The sequence below is a fragment of the Chiloscyllium plagiosum genome, chromosome 16 (genome assembly GCF_004010195.1).
Source record: "Chiloscyllium plagiosum isolate BGI_BamShark_2017 chromosome 16, ASM401019v2, whole genome shotgun sequence".
In the NCBI taxonomy this organism is placed as follows: domain Eukaryota; kingdom Metazoa; phylum Chordata; class Chondrichthyes; order Orectolobiformes; family Hemiscylliidae; genus Chiloscyllium; species Chiloscyllium plagiosum.
Window position 1 is genome coordinate 32647911 of NC_057725.1, and position 19839 is coordinate 32667749.

Sequence of the window (19839 nt, forward strand, 5' to 3'; positions counted from 1 at the left end):
TTGTACAAGACATTGGTTCGGCCACATTTAGAATACTGTGTACAGTTCTGGTCGCCACATCACCAAAAGGATGTGGACACTTTGGAGAGGGTGCAGAGAAGGTTTACGAGGATGTTGCCTGGTATGGAAGGTGCTAGCTATGAAGAAAGGTTGAGTAGGTTAGGTATATTTTCATTAGAAAAAAGGAGAGTGGGAGGAACCTGATTGAGATTCATCATAGAATCATGAAGGGTATTGACAGGGTGGATAGAGACATGCTTTTTCCCAGGGTGAAGGATTCAATAATGAGAGGTCACGCTTTCAAGGTGAGAGGTGGAATGTTTAAGGGGGATACACGCGGCAAGTACTTCACACAGAGGCTGGTGGGCATTTGGAACACGTTGCCAACAGAGGTGGTAGAGGCAGGTACGGTAGATTCATTTAAGATGCGTCTGGATAAATGCATGAGTAGGTGGGGAGCAGAGGGATACAGATGCTTATGAATTGACCGATAGGTTTAGACAGTACATTTGGATCGGCTCAGGCTTGGAGGGCAGAAGGGCCTGTTCCTGGGCTGTAAATGTTCTTTGTTCTTTGCTCTTATTCAATATTCATCACCTAGTTATGTACTTAATTATAGAAAGTGGCATATAAATCACCACTTTTTGATAGGTTAGATTAGATTCTCTATAGGAAAGCTGGAAATACTTGGGGAGAAGCTTAGTCTGCCAATTTCATACATGTCACAACCAAAATATCTATTTATGCAATGTATTAGGGAATTGGTTTAGCTCAGTTGGCTGGATTGTTGATTTGCAGAGCAGTGAGATGCTGACAGCATGAGGTCAATACTCCTTTACTGGTCTGAGGTTACCATGAAGAACTCTCCTTCTCAACCTCTTCCCTGGCTTGAGGTCTGGTGGCCCTCAGGTTAAATCACCACCAGTTGCTTCTTTCTAATAAGACAACACCTCTATGGTCTGGTGAGACTATGATGATACAGCAATAACTTACAAGACAAATCCTCTGATTCCTGGGTAATGGGCCAAAATATATGTAGAGTAAAAGGTAATCTTAAAACATATATTTCAAGTTCAGCTAAGGTCGTAAAAGTAGAAAATATGACAGCTCATCTATTTTCATGAAGTTGATTGAGAAATAAGCATTGACCAGGTCACTTGGGCATAATGTCCCTGCTTTCTTTGAAATAGCGTTACGTAATTTATGAGGTCCCTCTGAAGGGGCAAGCACACCCTTGATTTAAAGTCACATCCAAAAGACGACACCTCTGACAGATATAGCAATCGGCTTAAATTGTTGCACTTCAGTATGGGAGTGGGACTCAAAACAACACCTGCTGACTCAGATGAGAAACTGCTACCATCTCAGACATGGTGATAAAAGGGTTGGATAAAGAAACAGGAATTAGATTATAATAATCAAAATCTGCACTGCTCGAGTCAGTGGTTGAAGGAGCTACAGTATAAATAGCACCAATATGTCAATTATTTTACACCCTAGAGTATTCCAGCTACTCTGTTGCAGTAATTAAAATTATTCCAAAAAGCCACCGAAAAGAACAAGCCTTTAGTGTACTTTTGTTAGCAACTAAAATCATACCATGAAAGTGAGGATTTCTATGAGAAAAATAAATCTGATTTAATTGAATTGTTAATATCAAATCACAATCTCTTAACATCTTGACGATTTAGGGACTCAATTTGAAAATACAGAGCAGAGTTTTCACCAGTACTGTTAAGTGCAGTTTATAACAACATGCTAATCAATGATAGCACTTCTGACGGTTTGATATCCTCAGGTTGTACACTTTCTTTAAAAACTTTGTGCTACATTATTGGAGTTAAGTTTTAAGACATAAGAGAGTGCAACCCAGAGAAGGTTTGCATGTAAATCTCAAATAGTTTCCACAGAGCATAGGTAATACCATAACTCTGTCCTCAAACTCCAATTTTCTTTTAAAATGCATTTAATACCAGGGCATACAAATTGAACAAAATCTGTTTTTTATCTATTAATTATAGTATATTATTGTAATTTTTTTAATATATTGGATGAAGACCACAATGATAGAAACTCCTGTAAAACAAAGAATATCTCAATAAGCTAAGGCAACTTGACAGACAACATAGTTCTCTAGGTGGACTTATCATGTTCAATTGTTCAAAATTTGCTAGTATTTAAAACAAATTATTAAGGAGCACTGAAAATGCAGAACATACCTAAACCTGGAGAACGTACGTCTTCTCTACAATATCATTGGTTTTTGGATGCCGAACTTCACAAGTGTATTCTGTTCTGCCTTCAACTACGTCAATTGGTAGCCTTGTAACTGTAGAGTAAAGTCCCTTCTCATCGATTTTGGGTATTTCAGTGTTTTTCTCATCCTTGTATTCTGTCCATCCCTTGCTCCAAATAACCAGTATATCCATGGGACAAAAATGCTCAATCTTGCAGCAAAGAATAGCTTTTTTTCCCTTTTTGGGATGAGGAGGTTGACACTCTATTTCTGATACTTCAGGAGTCATAGCTACGAGAAATGCAGAAACAAAATGTAAGTTCTCAAAGATACCAACTGTAATCGGAGACAATTTAAATAAATTTATATTTAGGTTTCAAAGGCTTAAATGTTTTTTTCAGTAACTGCTCAAGTTAAGTGGTTATATTAAGTTCCAAAAAGTAATATAATGTGTTTACTATCAAAGTATTTAGAAAAGCTAGATCAAACTTGTACTTAGTAATTTCCACTGATCTGATAAAGCAAATGTTTCTCTCTTCAACCAACAGCCAATGTTATAATATTAACAACAGTGAGGGTGTTGCTGCTCACTGTTACACATAAAAATCAACAATTTCTTATGCCCACCCTTGTCTAATTAAACAGTGAAATCTGGAAAATACTGGTACCCCTCCACAGACTGCACTGGTGCAATCTCCGCTAATCTGCACATAAATCTGCTAAACTAATTGCCGACCATTCTCACTTCCCTTAGGCCATCCTTGCCTTACCTGGATTGGCCCACATGTGACTCCAAACTCGCAGCAGTGTGGTTGACTCTTAATTGCCTTCTGGGCAATTTTGGATGGGTAACAGATGCTGGCCTAGTCATCAACACCCACATCCAATGAATGAATAAAAAAAATTTGAACATGTCATCATTTTAATCAGGAGTCACTGAATTGGAATAATACACTAAGTGGTAATCACCACTCAACCTCCTAGCTGACATTAATAATTTTACAAGTTTGGAGTTTCATTTTCTCAAAATAAAATTAATAGTGTAAATTACATTTTTAAAAGCATAGTTTTCCATCTTCACATATTTTATGTTAATCCTAGGTTTCTGCCTGAACCTTCATTTGTTTCTTGTATGATTTATGTGAATTACATTTCCTTTTTTAAAAAGCTGGTGCTCTGCTGTCTGCATGCGCTGGTGATAATTCTTCAATCTGATCAGTTGAACAGCCTCCCTGTTAGTTGGCTGGCTCACAGATGCCATCAATTCCCTGTAGCCATTACCCATTTCTAACAAAATGCTGGAAGAAAAGTGATAATCCCTCAAAGCTTAAACATCAGAGCACAAGATCCACTCACCTTGGAGGGGAAGGTGAATATGTCGTGTAAATTTATCACCTTTGTCTTTGTCTTTATACTGAAGGAATAATTTTCTTTCAAAGTCTTCTGCAGTCACTAAAAATTTCAGACACGCATCTATCTTGTAGGCTTTGTCAGAGTTAAGTATAGGCTTTGTATTTGTGACTCCTTTTTTAATTAATTGATATTCTTTATACCAGTCCACTGTAACATTCCGATGGGAAATTCCAGAAACTGAACAAAACACTGATAGGTGCTGTCCATATGAAGGGTTCTCTGGCTCCATCCTGAACACTGAAATTTTGGGTGAGCCTATTAACAGAGAGAAAATGACACATTTAAAAGATCCACAAAGCCAAATTAAGTCACTCCTACCTGTCAATAGGTTTTCTTTATTTTAATTTTTCAAATTATGGATACTGCTGACAAGGCTATCATTTGTTATTCACCTCTTTTAACCCTTAACTCATGATAAGCTGCACCACGTAGGTTTCTAATGTGTTGTTAAGTAAGGAATTTAGGATTTTATCCAGTTGTAATGAAGGAATGGCTTTGAATATCTAAAGCAGGGTGATAGCTGACTGCAGTAAAAGAAGCGACAGTGGCTGTCTACGTACCCTCTTGTCATATCCTTCTACGTGGTGGGGATCACAGGGTTGGAAAGTTAGTTGAAGAGGCCTTGGCAACTTGTCACAGTGCTTCCTGTACATATACACATCATAACCAAGTACACCACTGATGAACCAGTTAACCAGTTAACAGCTGGATAGGGTGCCAGTCAACTAGCATATCTTAGCTTAGTGTTAAGATGCTTCAGTTTTGCTACAGCATCACCAATACAGCCATGTGGACGGTATTCAACCACACAATGCTGACAGATACCTTCTAGGTGGTGAAGAAGCTTTGGGAAATCACTTGAGTAATCAACAGAACGTCCAGCCTTTGATCTGCTCCATTGGCTATGACATTTATGTGGCTGATCCTGTGTAGTTTTTGACCACTAGTGATTCCCTGATATTGATGGCATGGATTCAATGATTTGATTTGTTTTGATTTATTATTGTCACATGTACCAAGATATAGTACTGTATTTTGTGCTAAACAAACAAATCACACCTTACATTAGTAATCAGCGTAATTGAACAGAATGCAGAATATAGTGTTACAGCTACAGAGAATGTGCAGAGAAAGATCAACTTTGAGAGGTCTGTTGATTTATCTGATAACAGTAGGATACTCACTGTTCTTAAATCAGTTGGAATGTATTTTCAAACTTTTGTATCTTCTGCCCTATGGAAGGGAGTGGAAGAGAGTATAACCAGAGTGGGAAGGGTGTTTGATTATGTTGGCTGCTTTCCCGAGATAGCCGCACATGTAGTTGGAGTCAATGGAAGGAAAGCTAGTTTTCATGATGGACTGGGCTGCATTCACAACTTTCTAATTTTTATAGTCTTGGCACAGCAGTTGCCATACCAAGCTATGATTCATCTGGATAGGATGCTTTCTATGGTGCATCTATAAAAATTGATAAGAGTCATTGTGGGCATGGTAAATTTCTTAGCCTTCTGAGGAAGTACAGGACAGGCATTGATGTGTTTTCTTGACTGTAGCGGCGACATGGTTGGCCAAGCAGATTGTTAGTGATATTTACTCCAAGGAACGTGACCCTCTTGACCACGTCCATCTCAGCATCATTGAGAGGGGCATATCCTCCACTCCACTTCCTGAAGTTGAAGACCAGTTCTTTCATTTTGCTGATATTGAGGGAGAGATTGTTATCTTTACACCATGTTCAAGTTCCTGTACTCTGTCTTGTTGTTTGAGATCCGATCCACTAGAGTAGTGTTATCAGCAAATTTGGAAGCGGAGTTAGAGCTGAATTTGGCAATGCAGCCACGAGGGTAGAAGGTATATAGTGAGGGGCTGAGAATGCAGCCTTGCGGGACATCGATATTGAGGATCATCATGGCGGAGGTGTTGTCGCCTATCCTTACTGATTGCGGTCTGTGGGTCAGGAAGTTGAGGATCCAGTCACAGAGCAGTTGTAGTGTCTTAGACCTCAGAGTTTGGAGAGGAGTTTTGTTGGAGTTATTGACTTTACCTCCAACTTCAACACATAAATAGTAGTCTGACATAGGTGTCCTTGTTACCTAAATATTCCAGGGATAAGTGTAGGGCTATGGAGATGGTCTCCACTGCAGACCTATTGTAACAGTAGACAAATTGTAGCGGATCAAGGTAATCTGGGAGGCTGGAGTTGATGTGTGTGGTAACTAACCTCTCAAAGTACTTCATAATGATGGATATCAGAGTGACTGGATGGTAGTCATAAGGCATTCTGCCTGATTTGTCTTTGGCATCAGGAAGATAGAGGACTTCTTGAGGCAGGTGGGAACCTTGTATCGTACTAAGGAGAGGGTAAAGGTTTCTGCAAAAATACTCCCTCCTGTTGGTCTGCACAGGATCGAGTGCTTGGCAGAGGGGTCCATCCGAGTAAGTTACTTTCTGTGGGTTCATCCTCAAGGAGGCTGATCTGAAGCCTAAGGCAGTGACTGTGGGCACATGTACACCAAATGTGAAGCAGTAAAAAGTAGATTAGATTAGATTAGATTACTTACAGTGTGGAAACAGGCCCTTCAGCCCAACAAGTCCACAACGACCCGCCGAAGCGCAACCCACCCAGACCCATTCCCCTACGCCTAACGCCAAGGGCAATTTAACACGGCCAATTCACCTAACCTGCACATTTTTGGACTGTGGGAGGAAACCGGAGCACTCGGAGGAAACTCACGCAGACACGGGGAGAATGTGCAAACTCCACACAGTCAGTCGCTGAGGCGGGAACTGAACCCAGGTCTCTGGCGCTGTGAGGCAGCAGTGCTAACCACTGTGCCACCGTGCCGCCCACGACATTGATTATCTGTTGTATGATTAGGATACTTAGAATCACAAAATCACTAGTGTGGAAGCAAGTCATTAAGTCCATACTGACTCTCCAAACAGCAGCCCACTCAGACCCACTCTCCTATTCTATCCCTGTAACCTTGCATTCTTCTGGCTAATCCACCTAGCTGCACATCCTTGGACACAATGGGCAATTTAGCATAGCCAATCTATTAAACTTACAGATCTTTGGACTGTGGGAGGAAACTGGAGCATCCACACAGACATGGGGAGAATATGCAAACTCCACACAGTTGCCATCGGTTGGAATCGAACCCGGGTCCCTGGTCCTGTGAGGCAGCAGTGCTAACCACTGAGCCATCATACCATCCATTTCACAATATCATTAATCAAAAAAAAATTATTTGTGACAGATTCAGTTATTTTTATTCAGAACAAAGAAAGGGAAAGAAATGCATAATGGCACAGTTAAAATGTTTTTGCATATCAAATACAATTCAATTAACCTTTTCATAAGCAAGTTCCAATGGATTAGAAAACACCTTTGTTTATAAAGGGAAGGAAACATCTGTTGATATCTGTTACTGGGAATATGTAAGAATTTATTATAAAGGATGTGATATTTAAAATGTATAATATGATCAAGCAGAGTCCACATGGTTTCCTAAAGGGGAAAATCATATCTGACATAGAATTACTGGATGAGTAACAAGCAGGAGAGAAAAAAGGGAAGTAATTGGTGTAATATATTTTTACTTTCAGAAGTTGTTTAATAATGTACCACACCTACTGAATAAGGTTCAAGAAATAGCATGTTAGCATGGATAAAAGATTGGCTAACTAACAGAAGACAGAGTTGGATAAGAAGACATTTTCAGAATGGCAACCTCTAACAGGGACCACAATTGATTAAAATGTATATGAATGTATATTAATGACTTGGATGAGGAAAATGTTTGTACCAAAGCCAACCTGGCAGATCACACAAAAACAGGTGGGAAGGCAAGTGGTGAGGAAAAGACTCTGCAGGGGGATATAGACAGTTAAGCAAGTGGATACTAACTTGGTGGCTAGAATATAATATAGGGAGATAAGAGGTTAGGCAGGAATGCAGGAGGGAGGAATAGAGGTGTTGAATATTATTTCAATGGAGAAAGACTGCAGAACATTACATAACAGAGGGATTAGCGAGTCCTCGTCCATGAATCACAAAAAGTTACCATCCAAGTTTGGGGGCAATACAGAAGGCAAATTGAATGTTTGCCTTTATTTCAAAGGGAATGGAATATGAAATATGAAGATTTTGCTAAAACTACACAGCATAAGTCTGACTGCTGCTGGAATACTGTGAACAGTTTTGTGCCCCTTATCTATAGAAAGATGTACTTGCATTAGAAGCAATCCAAAGAAGATTCACTATGCTGATATCCGGTATGGAGGGTCTATATTGAGAAGAGATGGAATAAATTGTATCTGCAATTGTTAAAATATAGGATAATGAGAGGAGACGTTATTGAAACATTGAAGACTTGCATGGGACTTGATAGGGCAGATGCTGAAAGGCTATTTCACCTTGTGGGAGAGTCCAGCACCAAAGGGCATTGTCTCCAAACAAGAGATTGCAATTTAAACAGAGATGAGGAGGAATTTTGTCTGAGGGTAGTGAATTGGTGAAATTCTTTACCAGAAAGGGCTATTGAGACTTGATCATTAAGTATATTCAAGATGGAGTTAGACAGATTTTTAATCGGCAAGGAATTAAGGGTTATAGGGAAAACACAGGAAAGTGGAGTTGTGAATTATCCAATCGATCTGATTCAATGATACAGCAGATACAATGGGCTGAATGGCCCATTTCTTCTTATGGTCTTATTTCATTTAATCAAATAGAATACTTTTATCTCACCTTTAAGACATAGCTGGAAACATTTCTTAATAGGTTTGGTTGAAGATTTTGAATGGCAAACTTCGATCCTATATTCAACTTGATGATCATCTGTACTCGGAGTCAAAGTTACTGTGGTGACTTTGCTGTGCAGACCATCTTTACAGGAATTTTGCTCCACAATTTTCTCATATTTGACGTTATTGTTAATTCTCACTTCGTTTCTGAACCATTCAACTTGAATATCCTCTGGATAATAGTCACTTATATTACAGGTTAAAATCAACTCCTTCCCTACTTCAGGGTTGGCAGAATTGCTTGTAATTTCAGATACTTGAGGATGGGATACTGAAATCAAGAGAAACATTAAGAAATACATTTTACTGGCTTTCATTTCAGACCTCAGTACCAAAAATTATATAACAAACTATTTTGAACTTACTCAATTGCTGTATTTGGAAAACAACAAATATGCAGGCTGCTAATACTAATTATTACATGTACATGCAAAAAAACTTCATATTTTATGTTAACTCAATTCTCTTGGCTAGTTTGTTGTGATAAAACCCCACAAAAATATTTCCTTCCCAAATAAAAGTCACATTTTAGCACCAGAACGGCTCAGCTTATAAAGAAACAATGTTCTAAAAGAGTATAAACTGAACTATCCCGAGAATAAATCACCAGAATACTGGCACCTCACCTGGAACTGGATTATACCAACACCCAACATTATACTTGGTTGCTATTCCAAAATGCTGTAGTTGAGTTTTACTTAATTTCAAACAATGGCTGTAGATACAATATAATGATTTTACTACTAATACATTCAGAACAGTCATCATTGAGCAAAAAAAAAGTGCTTGTCCATACTAAAATAGCATAAAATTTTTAAAAATCAAGATTTTTGTGCCTGGTCAAGCATTATTTCTTGAACATTACTTTGGGAAAAAAATGTACTTGGGCATCACTGGCCAGGCCAGCACTTCTTGCCCCTCTCTCAATTGCTCAAGAAGATAGTGGCGAGCTGCCTTCCTGAATCACTGCTTTCATTCTGCTGTACATGGTTCGACATCATCATTGATACTGTTGAGAAATTAGGCAGTGCACTTCTCCCTACCATTTCTGTGATGCCAGATCTACCGTTAGTTTGGCAATGTAACTAATCTTTCTTACACAATTTTGTCCCGTCAGCCCTTCTCTTTACTGAATTATTTTACATGCAGCTCTTCAATGCTTAAAATTTATTAAGGAGTGATATAGAGGACGTAATATCACAAAAATACACCACTAACTAAATACACCAAAATGTTATTTCATTTTGATGACAATGATCTGATTTTAGGATAAGGTGAATAATGTAGCAATCAGTGTAACTTGTGTGTTAGCTGAAATCCTCTCTTAATAACAGTTTTAACTGTGAAATGATGTTACAAAAATATTTACATAGTTACCCATTCTATATCACTAAAATGCATTTAAATTCCCATAACATTATTCTGCAAACTAAAAACAGCTGACTGCTAAATTCAAGCATCCTGGCCAGGGAACAAGATTAATTTCAGTGAATACAGTGAAACCGATGTAGTTGATTTGTAAATAAAACAAATATTGCAGAAAGGATTTTAAATAAGAATAAACATACCTAAATGTTCAGGAATATATTCTGCAAATCTTGGATACATAAGGCTCTTGTGATCGACCTGGCATTTATATTTACACTGTAGGTCTGATAAGGTTGGAGTAATTATAAATGAACTGGTAACTTCGTGCAATCCATTCTCTGAATTTTGAACAGTTTCAGGTGTTTGTGATTCCACTACATCATCATTTTTCAACCAATGGACAGTAATACTTTCAGGATAAAAGGAATGCACTTTGCAGGTTAGAGTCAACGTTTCTCCAATTACAGGGTTCACAGGGTCACTTAAGATGGCATCAAGAGATGGGAAAGCTGGAAAATAAAATATTAGAACATTACCTCATTTATACATTCACATATAGTTTCCCTGTTATGAAGAACTCTCATTTTCAGTGATCTCACTGTTCTACTTTAATGAATAACAGGATCTTTAACATCCATATAAAACCTGATACGGAACCTCAGTTTAACATCCCAGCCAAAGATGATTCTCCAGCAGTGTCATACTCATTCCTTACTGAATAGAAAGGTCAGTCTGGAATGTGGCATGAATCAAACACCTCAGCTACCAAGTGAACCAAGATATTGGAAGAGGAAATGACAAATACGTGTACATATTGGCATATGTAGAAAAAGGTTTCAAGGGCGATTATTGATCATGCCATAAAAGTATCTTTAGGCAATTCACAATCTGGAGTCCAGCAGTAGGGGGTGGTATTGATGTTACAATAGATTACAGATCAGAATAGGAAAGGAAGAAAAAGAAGTCCCAACACTTTTTTCAACTAATTATTGTAATTTAGGAAATACAACAAGAGATTGATGACTGCAAGTTCTCACAAATATCAGTGCAATAATGCTTCAAACATACTTTTTATGTGATGTAGGTAAAACAAAACAAATCAGAACAAAATGAAAAAGAAATGGCATTGTGAAATCAAATGTAGAAAACACCACAGAAATAAACAAGAGGCCCCGTAGCAGCTGTTAAAAGAGAAGAGACAGTATTGTTTTAGTTATGGACTGTCAAGCCAAATGGGGCAGGTGTTTCCACAACATCATTTTCTCCATTGAATCTGTGTCTCACTAACATTCTAAGATACAGAATCAATTACACACAGGATACCCCGGTGAGGATGCCATCTCTGAGACAAAGAGCTTTCTTTATACAACAATCCTTCATTTTCTTACTATAACTACTCTCTACTAACAAAGGTAGCTTATAATGCATGGCTAGTTTTCCAGTAATTCAATGGCTTTTGTGTGTGTTCGTAAGTTCATAAGATACAGGAGCAGAATTAGGCAATTTGGCCCATTGAGTCTACTCTGCTATTCCATCATTGCTGATATGCTTCTCATCTCTATTTTCCTGTTGTCTCTCTATAACCCTTCAACCCATTATCAATTAAAAATCTGTCTAACTCCTCCTTAAATTTACTCACTGTCCCAGCACCCACCACACTTTGGGGTAGCAAATACCACAGATTCACAACCCTTTGGGAGAAGTAGTTTCTCCTCAACTCTGTTTACATTTGCTACCCCTTATCCTACAACTATGCCCTCTCATCCAAGAATGCTCACAAGAAGAAAAAGCATCTGATCCACATCTATTTTATCTGTACCTTTCATCATCTTGAATACCTCAATTTGATTTCTCTTTTTGTGTGTGAAGAAAGAAGATGCCTATGACTACAGAACTTGAATCAAAAAGTTAATCGAATGTGTTTGGTGGTCAGGAACTGATTCCAATTGCCACTCAGTTTGTCTCTCATTATCCACACTCAGAGCAGATTTGGTAGAGTGCTGTCCACTGTAATTAAGAGAGGGTGAAGCAAGAAAACTCTGGCTATTTGGTTGAATACATCCAGGCAGTGGCACAATACCAGCTGCACAAATATTAGCTTCTGTTTCTTCACAAATATTAGCTTCTATGATATTCTTCATATCAATGTGATACATACAAACATGAATTAGGAGCAGTAGACTAGTCAGCTTCACGAGACTGCTCAGCCACTTCTTTAGTTCACAGCTAAATCTGTTGTGGCCACAAGTCTACTTTTCCCCATCTCCTCACATCCTTTTTACTCCCTTGTTAGTCAAAACTCTGCCTGTCTAACCGTGCCATAAAAAATATTCAAGGACCCTGCCTCCATTGTGGAAGAAAACTCCATATTCACGACCTCAAGAGAAAGAGGACAGAAGATGTCCCATCTTAAGTGAGACAAATAAATGAAAAGAAAATTGTGTTTTTGTGTTACCTGTTACGTCCAGTTGAACCTGTTCCTCTGCTGGACTGCTCAAGCCAATGTGTTCAACTTTACAGAAGTACTGACTTTTGTCTTCTTCTTGGATTGTTGCATTAAAAAGCAGCATGCTGTAGACACTGCGAGTGTGGTCAGAATAATTAAATCCAGTCATATAATGGGAATATTTATCTGGATACATATTTTCTTCCTTTGCATTGTCTAAAAGCAGCAAAGGGATTTTCTCTCCACCCATTTCTTTATACCATGTGATCTTTAGAGGATGTGGCTTGAAAAAATTTATCGGACAGGTTAGCGTCACAGAACTGTCATGCTGTACATTTGGTGGCTTAATTATGTGAGCCAACTTAGGAGGAACTGAAGAGGGAAAAAAACACATCAGTTTCAGTCATAGAGAACTTAAGATAAACATTATTCCTTCCTTTTTAAAAAAAAACATAAATCTTTCACCAAAACAAATGCAATCATAAACACTGTTGTGTCTGTTTATCTTAATCCTTTCTAAAGTTTTCCAATTATTCAAGTAGTCTGCTCTCCATTCTAACCCCTGCTGGAGTTCTTGTTTGTCTTCAGTTGTACTAATTTGCAGTCATGCCAAAAATTCCATTCCAAATTCCAGAAACGTAAAACGTAACAGAAAGGTAAAGTCACCCAGGGCACAGTTAGGAACATAGGAACAGCAGGAAGCAATTCAGCCCCATAAGCTTACTCTGTTATCCAATTAAATTATGGCTCATTTTGAATCTTAATGCTATCTATTTCCTACAAGACCTATTATACCTCAAAAGTACTTTATCAGTTATAAAGTGCCTTACGTTCCTTAGATTATAGAGCTCATGATTTGGAGATGCCGGTGTTGGACTGGGGTGTACAAAGTTAAAAATCACACAACACTAGGTTATAGTCCAACAGGTTTAATTGGAAGCACACTAGCTTTCGGAGCGTCGCTCCTTCATCAGGTGGTAGTGGGCCATCAGGCCACTACCACCTGATGAAAGAGCGATGCTCCGAAAGCTAGTGTGCTTCCAATTAAACCTGTTGGACTATAACCTGGTGTTGTGTGATTTTTAACTTAGATTATAGAAGTTGCTTTGTAAAAATGCAAGTGTTTCTTTCAATACCCTTGCCCAGCTAAAAAAAATCAAACTCAATTTTGAATTGACCCAACCTCTCACAAACAAGGAACAAAAGTAGATAAGTCAGGCCTTTGAGTTTGCTCAGCCATTCAGTAAGATTATGGCTGACCCGATTTAAAACGTATCCCTGATCATTTTTCATCCCCAATGTAATCAAGTATATAACTATCTCTACATGAAAAATATTTGAAGATTTCGTAACCACTGCCTTTTGAGGAAGGTAATTCCAAAGACTCTCAACCCTCAGAAGGGAATAAGAAGTTTCCTTGTATCTGTTTTAAGTGTGCAACCCCTTAATTTTAAACTATGACCCCTTGTTCAAGATTCTCCCACAAGAGCAAACATCTTTCTGACATCCACCTGGTCAGGTTCCCTCAGAATCTCATAAGTTTCAATTAAGTCATTTCTGATTTTTCAATATCCTAGAGAATAGCCATTCCCATAAGGCAATCTGCTTACTCCAGGTAATCATCTAGTAATCCTTCCATGTACTGCTTCAACTATCAATATCCTTTCATGAGCACAGTGACCAGTACTGCATACATTACTCCAGAGAGCAGGACCTGTATAACTGAAGTAATACTTCAAACTCTTACATTTAATCCCCTCATAATAAAACATAACATTCTATTAGCTTTGCTGATTACTTGCTGTGCCTACATACTAATATTCTGTGATTCATGCACCTCAGAGCTCTGAACCTTTCACCATTTAAATATGCCAAAATGGACAATATCACACTTTCCCACATTTTACTCCATTTGCCAGATCTTTACCCAATCATATAACCTACTTATATCTCTTTGTAGACTTAGATCCTCTTCAGAGCTCACTTTCCTACATATCCTGGTGTCACCATCAATTTTAGTCATTATACCTTCAATCTCTTCATCAAAACAATTTATATAAATTGTAAAGAGTTAAAACTCCAGCACCTAGCTCGTTGTACACTACTTGTGACATCCTGCTGGCCTAAAAAAGACCTATTCATTCCTACTCTCAGCTTCCTGAAAGCCATGTAATCTTCTATCCAAGTTAATGTTACCTCTCTACATCATGACGTCTTATTTTCCACAATAGCCTTTGATTTTTTTTACCTTACCAAATGCCTTTTGTAAATCTCAATACAATATATCAACTGGTTCCCTTTTCTCTAAAGCGCAAGATACTTCCTCAAAAAAAATTCAATAAATTAGTTAAACATTATTTCCCTTTGACAAAATCATGTTGGCTCTGCATGATTATCCAAGTGACTTTGTAACATCTTCCTTATGACAGATATTAAGCTAACTGAGCTGTAGTTTCATAGTTACTGCCGCTCTCCCTCCTTTTTTGAATAAAGGAGTTATATTGGTGGTTTTCTAATCTGAAGGAATCGTCCCTGAATCCAATATATTTTCAAAATTAAAACCAATGCATCAACCATCTCAAAATCCCTACAGTGTAGAAGCAGCCCACTATCGAGTTCACACCAACCCTCCGAACAGCATCCCACTCTGATCCACCCCATACTCTATTCCTGTATGCCTGCAATTCCTGTGGCTAATTCACCTCGCCTATACAACCCTGGATGCTACATGACAATTTAGGATGGCCAATTTAGCATAACCTGCATATCTTTAGACTGTAGGAGGAAACCAGAGCACCCGGAGGAAACCCACACAGACACAGAGAGAATGTGCAAACTCCACACAGTCATCCAAGGCAAGAATCAAAACAAGGTCCCTGGCACTGTGAGGCAGCAGGACTAACCACCGAGCCACTATGCAACCCGAAATACTTTACTTTTAAAACCCTTAGGATGAAATCAATCAGAACCTGGGAACTTGTCAAGTCGCAGTTCCAAAAACTTACTCAGTACTATCTTCTGGTATCTGAAATTTTCTGGAGTTCCTCTCTCCTTTTCAATTCCTTATTTACAGCTATTTCCAGAATCTTACTCTGTGATGATCAGCGATCAAAATACCCTGTTCAATTGCCTACCATCTCTTTATCCTCCGTTCCTAATTCCCCAGATGCATTTGCTATAGGACTAAAACTTATTTTGTTAACTCTTTTTTTAAATATCTAAAAACAAAATCCTGTTTGTAATATTGGCTAGCTTTCTCTCATGCTAATTCTTCCCTCTGTAGTAAACATTTAGTAATTTATTGTTTTGAATAATCTTTCCAAACTGCTAGCTATCTTTGCAAAATTATAGGCCTTTGCTTCGAGTTTGATTTGATTTATTAATGTCACACTGTTTCGTATTTATCTAGATAAATTCTATGCTACATACAAACAGCAGGACAATACACTATATTCTGCTTTCTGTTCTGATGAATACAATAGCCACAGAGAAGGTGCAGAGAAAGATCAACTCTAATATATGAGGAAGTCCGTTCACAAGTCTGATAACAAAGGGGAAGACGCTGTTCTTGAATCTGTTGGTACATGTTTTAAACTTTTGTATCCTCTGCCTGATGGAAGAGGATGGAAGAGGTCTTTGATTATGTTAGCCGCTTTCCCAAGGCATTGACCTTTTTTGGTATCCATGGAAGGAAGATTTATCCCACGGAATTTTCCTTATTTGTTGAAAAGTACATATTGTTCAATCAGTATGTTATGGCATCAGTCAGACAGCTGGCTATTCTAAACCTGGACTATCCCCGTAAATGTTTACCATTGCACCTCAATGACCCTTAATGTAAATTATCAGTTCATTTTTGCTTTCATAGGCTCATAATTGCCCTCGTTTAAACTCTCCCTCAAACTGAACACTAAACTCAATCATGTTCTGGCCACTGCTATCCAGTGGCACTTTCACTATGAGATCAATAGTTAATCCTAACCCATTGGTCAAAACCAGGTCTAGCATAGCCTGCAGTCTTAATGATGTCATAACATACCGATCGAAGAAATTGTCTCCAAAACATTAAGTGAATTCCTCCTTTAGACTATATTTTCTTATTTGATTTTTCAAGGTTGGTAAAAATCCCCTAGGATAATTCCTGTACTGTTTTGACAACATGCCTTTGGTTCTTCCTTGAAATCCTGTCCTACTGTGTGCTTACTGTTAATGCACGTGGACACAATACCAACAAGTGACTTTGTACCTTTATCATTCCTCATCTCTACCCAGACCGTTTCTATATCCTGGTTTTCTGAATTTAGGTCACCTATTTCTATTGTGCTAGCATCATTTGTAACAGAGCCACTCCTTTCCTAGCTTCCTGTTCTTCCCAAACATCACGTGCCTTCAATATTCAACTGCCAATCTCGAGGAGTTACATTGGAAAACAGCCAATGTGAAGGAATCTTCATTGAATCCAATGAGTTTTTGAAAATTAAAATCAATGCATCAACCATCTCACTACCTACTTTAGTGTTCAGGTCCCAATCTAGGTCATCAATGATCTCTTATGGCCATTAGATTGTACGTATTTATCTGAATTTGTACTACTATTTCATCTCTTTTGTTTCAAATGCGAACAGCTGTTTTGGGAAAGATGTAGAGAGATTTAAATTCCAGCCCTATTTTGCAAAATTCCAGGATCTCTTTCAGACAAAGGGATGAAAGTTACATGCCAGCGATAGGAATACATTACAATATGATAGGATGGAGGAAGTAACAGGACAGAGAGACACAGAGCAACATTCAATTGAATCATTTACCATGATGACAGTGGACATTGGAATTATGATCAATTTGAACATTAGGGTCCACACATTCTACCTCACAGAATTGTGTCTTTTGATCAATTCATTTAAAAAAAAAACTTACTTCCATCAACATGGAGTTTGATCTTTTTATAGATAGCTTCACTGTTGGATGGATGCATCACTTTACATGTGATTTCTGCTTCATTGTCCACAAATATGTCAGGATGAATCTCGAGAATGCTGGAAATGCTGAAAGTTCCATCATTATTTTTCTGGATACTTCCTGCCCTGACTTTCCAAACATCATCACCAGTTTCATTCCTTTTCTCAACCTTTTCCATTTTCCTGTCCTTGTTCAAAGCAAAGCTGAATATGTTGCTGTCTTGCCATTCATCAATCAACTTCATTTCAGCATCATTCAACCTCTTCAAATACCAGGCAATTGTAATAACACAAGGTTGAAATCCAGAAACTTGGCAAATAAGTTCTGCAGGTTCTTGATGTATAATTTGCACAGGTTTTTGAATATCTGACATGTTTGGTGCAACTAGGAATAAAAAAAAAGTTGCATTTTTCGAGGTGATCTTTTGCACTTCCTGAAAATTCTTACCAACTTGCCTCGATTTATTGTTATTTGTTTTAATTCTCATGGTTAAGGTTCAGCAAGATTTGCCAAAAAACATCTTAAAAATTACAATACCGGTAGATCTGTTATGGAAATACTCAGTCAGAATGGGGACTTTTGAAATTAGTAAACATTAAGTAAACTGTGGTGTACACTAACACAGGGATGAATTGCATGCACACTTAGATTCACATAATGTGGTATGGGCGGCACGGTGGCTCAGTGGTTAGCACTGCTACCTCACAGCACCAGGGTCGATTCCAGCCTCGGATGACTGTCTGTGTGGAGTTTGCACATTCTCCCCGTGTCTGTGTGGATTTGCTCCGGTTTCCTCCCACAGTCCAAAGATGTGCAGTTCAGGTGAATTGGCCATGTTAAATTGCCCATAGTGTTAGGTGCATTAATCAGAGGGAAATGGGTCTGGGTGGGTTACTCCTCGGAGGGTCGGTGTGGAGTTGTTGGGCCGAAGTGCTTGTTTCCACACCGTAGGGAATCTAATCTAATCAATGTTTGAATTAACTGGCTATTGGAGCGTGAAGTGGTTTTTGGAAAGTGAGCAATAGCATTTTTATGAAGAACACCAAGTGCATGCAAAACATCTTCTATGGTGATTTAAGAGTTTGCAGAAAGGTGGTGATACAGTAAACAGGTGGCCATAAAAATAAATAGGCAAAGTTCAAAATAGAATTTTAAGAAAAAGCAATTAAATGTTTTCTGAAAACATATGATTTCAACAGAGTCAAGGGCAACAATGATGCAGTTCAAAATAATATTTAAAGGTTTACAGATGAGGAGGATAAAAGAGCAACAGGAAAGAGAACGAGAGAAGGAAATTAAATAATGGCACAGAAAAGAAACTGTAAAATAAAACACAGTTATTTGTTTTTAAAAATAAGAAAGCAAGACATGACAAAAATAATTATATATCTGCACTCCAAGCATGCAGAATGGTTTCACCATGTCAAAGGATCTGCAAATCAATTTGAAATTGTGCTTTCTATTTCTGGTAATAGAGCAAATGTGGACCACACTCTGGAACATAACTCACGTTACCAGAACAGCTCAGCAGCTATAGAGACCATTCACAACAGCAGAAAAACAGCTATATTTTGGAATTAATTATTAAAGAGCTGAAAGCAAGATCCCCACTTTCTCTTTTAAAAAGCAGAATGATTGGTACTTTTGAGGTTTCTTTCCCCCTTTAAATGTTCAAGAATCCATTGACTGTAAACTCCAGAATGTATTGGGCAATTGTTATCAGCAACACCATACAAGATCAAAGATCAAAATATAGTAAAACAGTCCAAAGGTTAGGGTAGAGTAACAGAAGTACTCTACAGCAGCAAAGAAGTAGTTGGGTGAGGAGTTAATAAAGGTAAAACAAATATACCAAGCAGAGCACTTCTGAAACTGTCTGATTTACAGAGCATTTCGTTTTTAGCTTGCATTTTGATTAAGCACTCTTTGCTGGCAGAGTAATCACTGCTATTTAACAACAACACATAATCTGAAAACAAAAAAAAATGAAACTATAGTAAGTTTGAGATTCATTGGCTAAATCTAGGGCTTTGCTGCAAAAGCACTTTCAATAGGTTTCCTCCCAACCCATAAACAACCTGTAATTTACTCCAGGTTTATCTCCTAAAGTGTCTGAAGTAGCACACAGAACTCAGAATGTGGCTTTACCTTTATAATAAAATCGCATATAGAAATAAGTTCCTAGTCCAAGCACAAGAATAGAAGTAATGATGCTCCCAATGATGCTTCCGATTATTGAAGCTTTGGACAAATGAATTTCAGCTTCTGCAAAAGAGAAGTTACATATTTCTTACACTCAACTGCTTTGATAGTCCCACTTGTGTAATACTGTACAATAAAGTATAATAGTGAAATACTTAGCACAGTCCTGGGCAAACCAATTAATAAGGACAAATAATAGGTACTAGTTTTTACACTTGTACATGTCATTGCTTTTGATCCAGTTGTATTACTTGGAAAATAGGACATTTGTAATGGAAGTGCATTTACACAAGAGTCAATGTGGGGATCAATGTTACTCATAACTTGCATTTATTTAATGTCACTGGAACAAAATCTTGGTCTGCCCTTCCTAAAGGCTTTGTAGGTCCATGTACAACAAATGGACCGC

At 38.0% G+C, this 19839-nt stretch overlaps 1 protein-coding gene and 1 long non-coding RNA gene across 3 annotated transcripts in view; one reads left to right on the top strand and one right to left on the bottom strand.

Moving 5' to 3' along the window:
• The window catches only part of LOC122557765, a 33652-nt gene that overhangs the window by 10367 nt on the left and 3446 nt on the right, over nucleotides 1–19839 (top strand). The gene's annotated exons all lie outside the window — the stretch shown is intronic.
• Nucleotides 1–19839, bottom strand: part of LOC122557764 — a 47344-nt gene that overhangs the window by 6336 nt on the left and 21169 nt on the right. For both annotated transcript variants that reach the window (XM_043705727.1, XM_043705728.1), the window contains 7 exons: nucleotides 19377–19493; nucleotides 17187–17612; nucleotides 12282–12644; nucleotides 10027–10335; nucleotides 8403–8729; nucleotides 3593–3904; nucleotides 2220–2527 (listed from right to left, as the gene is read on the bottom strand). In XM_043705727.1, coding sequence (XP_043561662.1) covers nucleotides 2220–2527; nucleotides 3593–3904; nucleotides 8403–8729; nucleotides 10027–10335; nucleotides 12282–12644; nucleotides 17187–17612; nucleotides 19377–19493 — 2162 coding nt within the window. The remainder of the gene's footprint in view (nucleotides 1–2219; nucleotides 2528–3592; nucleotides 3905–8402; nucleotides 8730–10026; nucleotides 10336–12281; nucleotides 12645–17186; nucleotides 17613–19376; nucleotides 19494–19839) is intronic.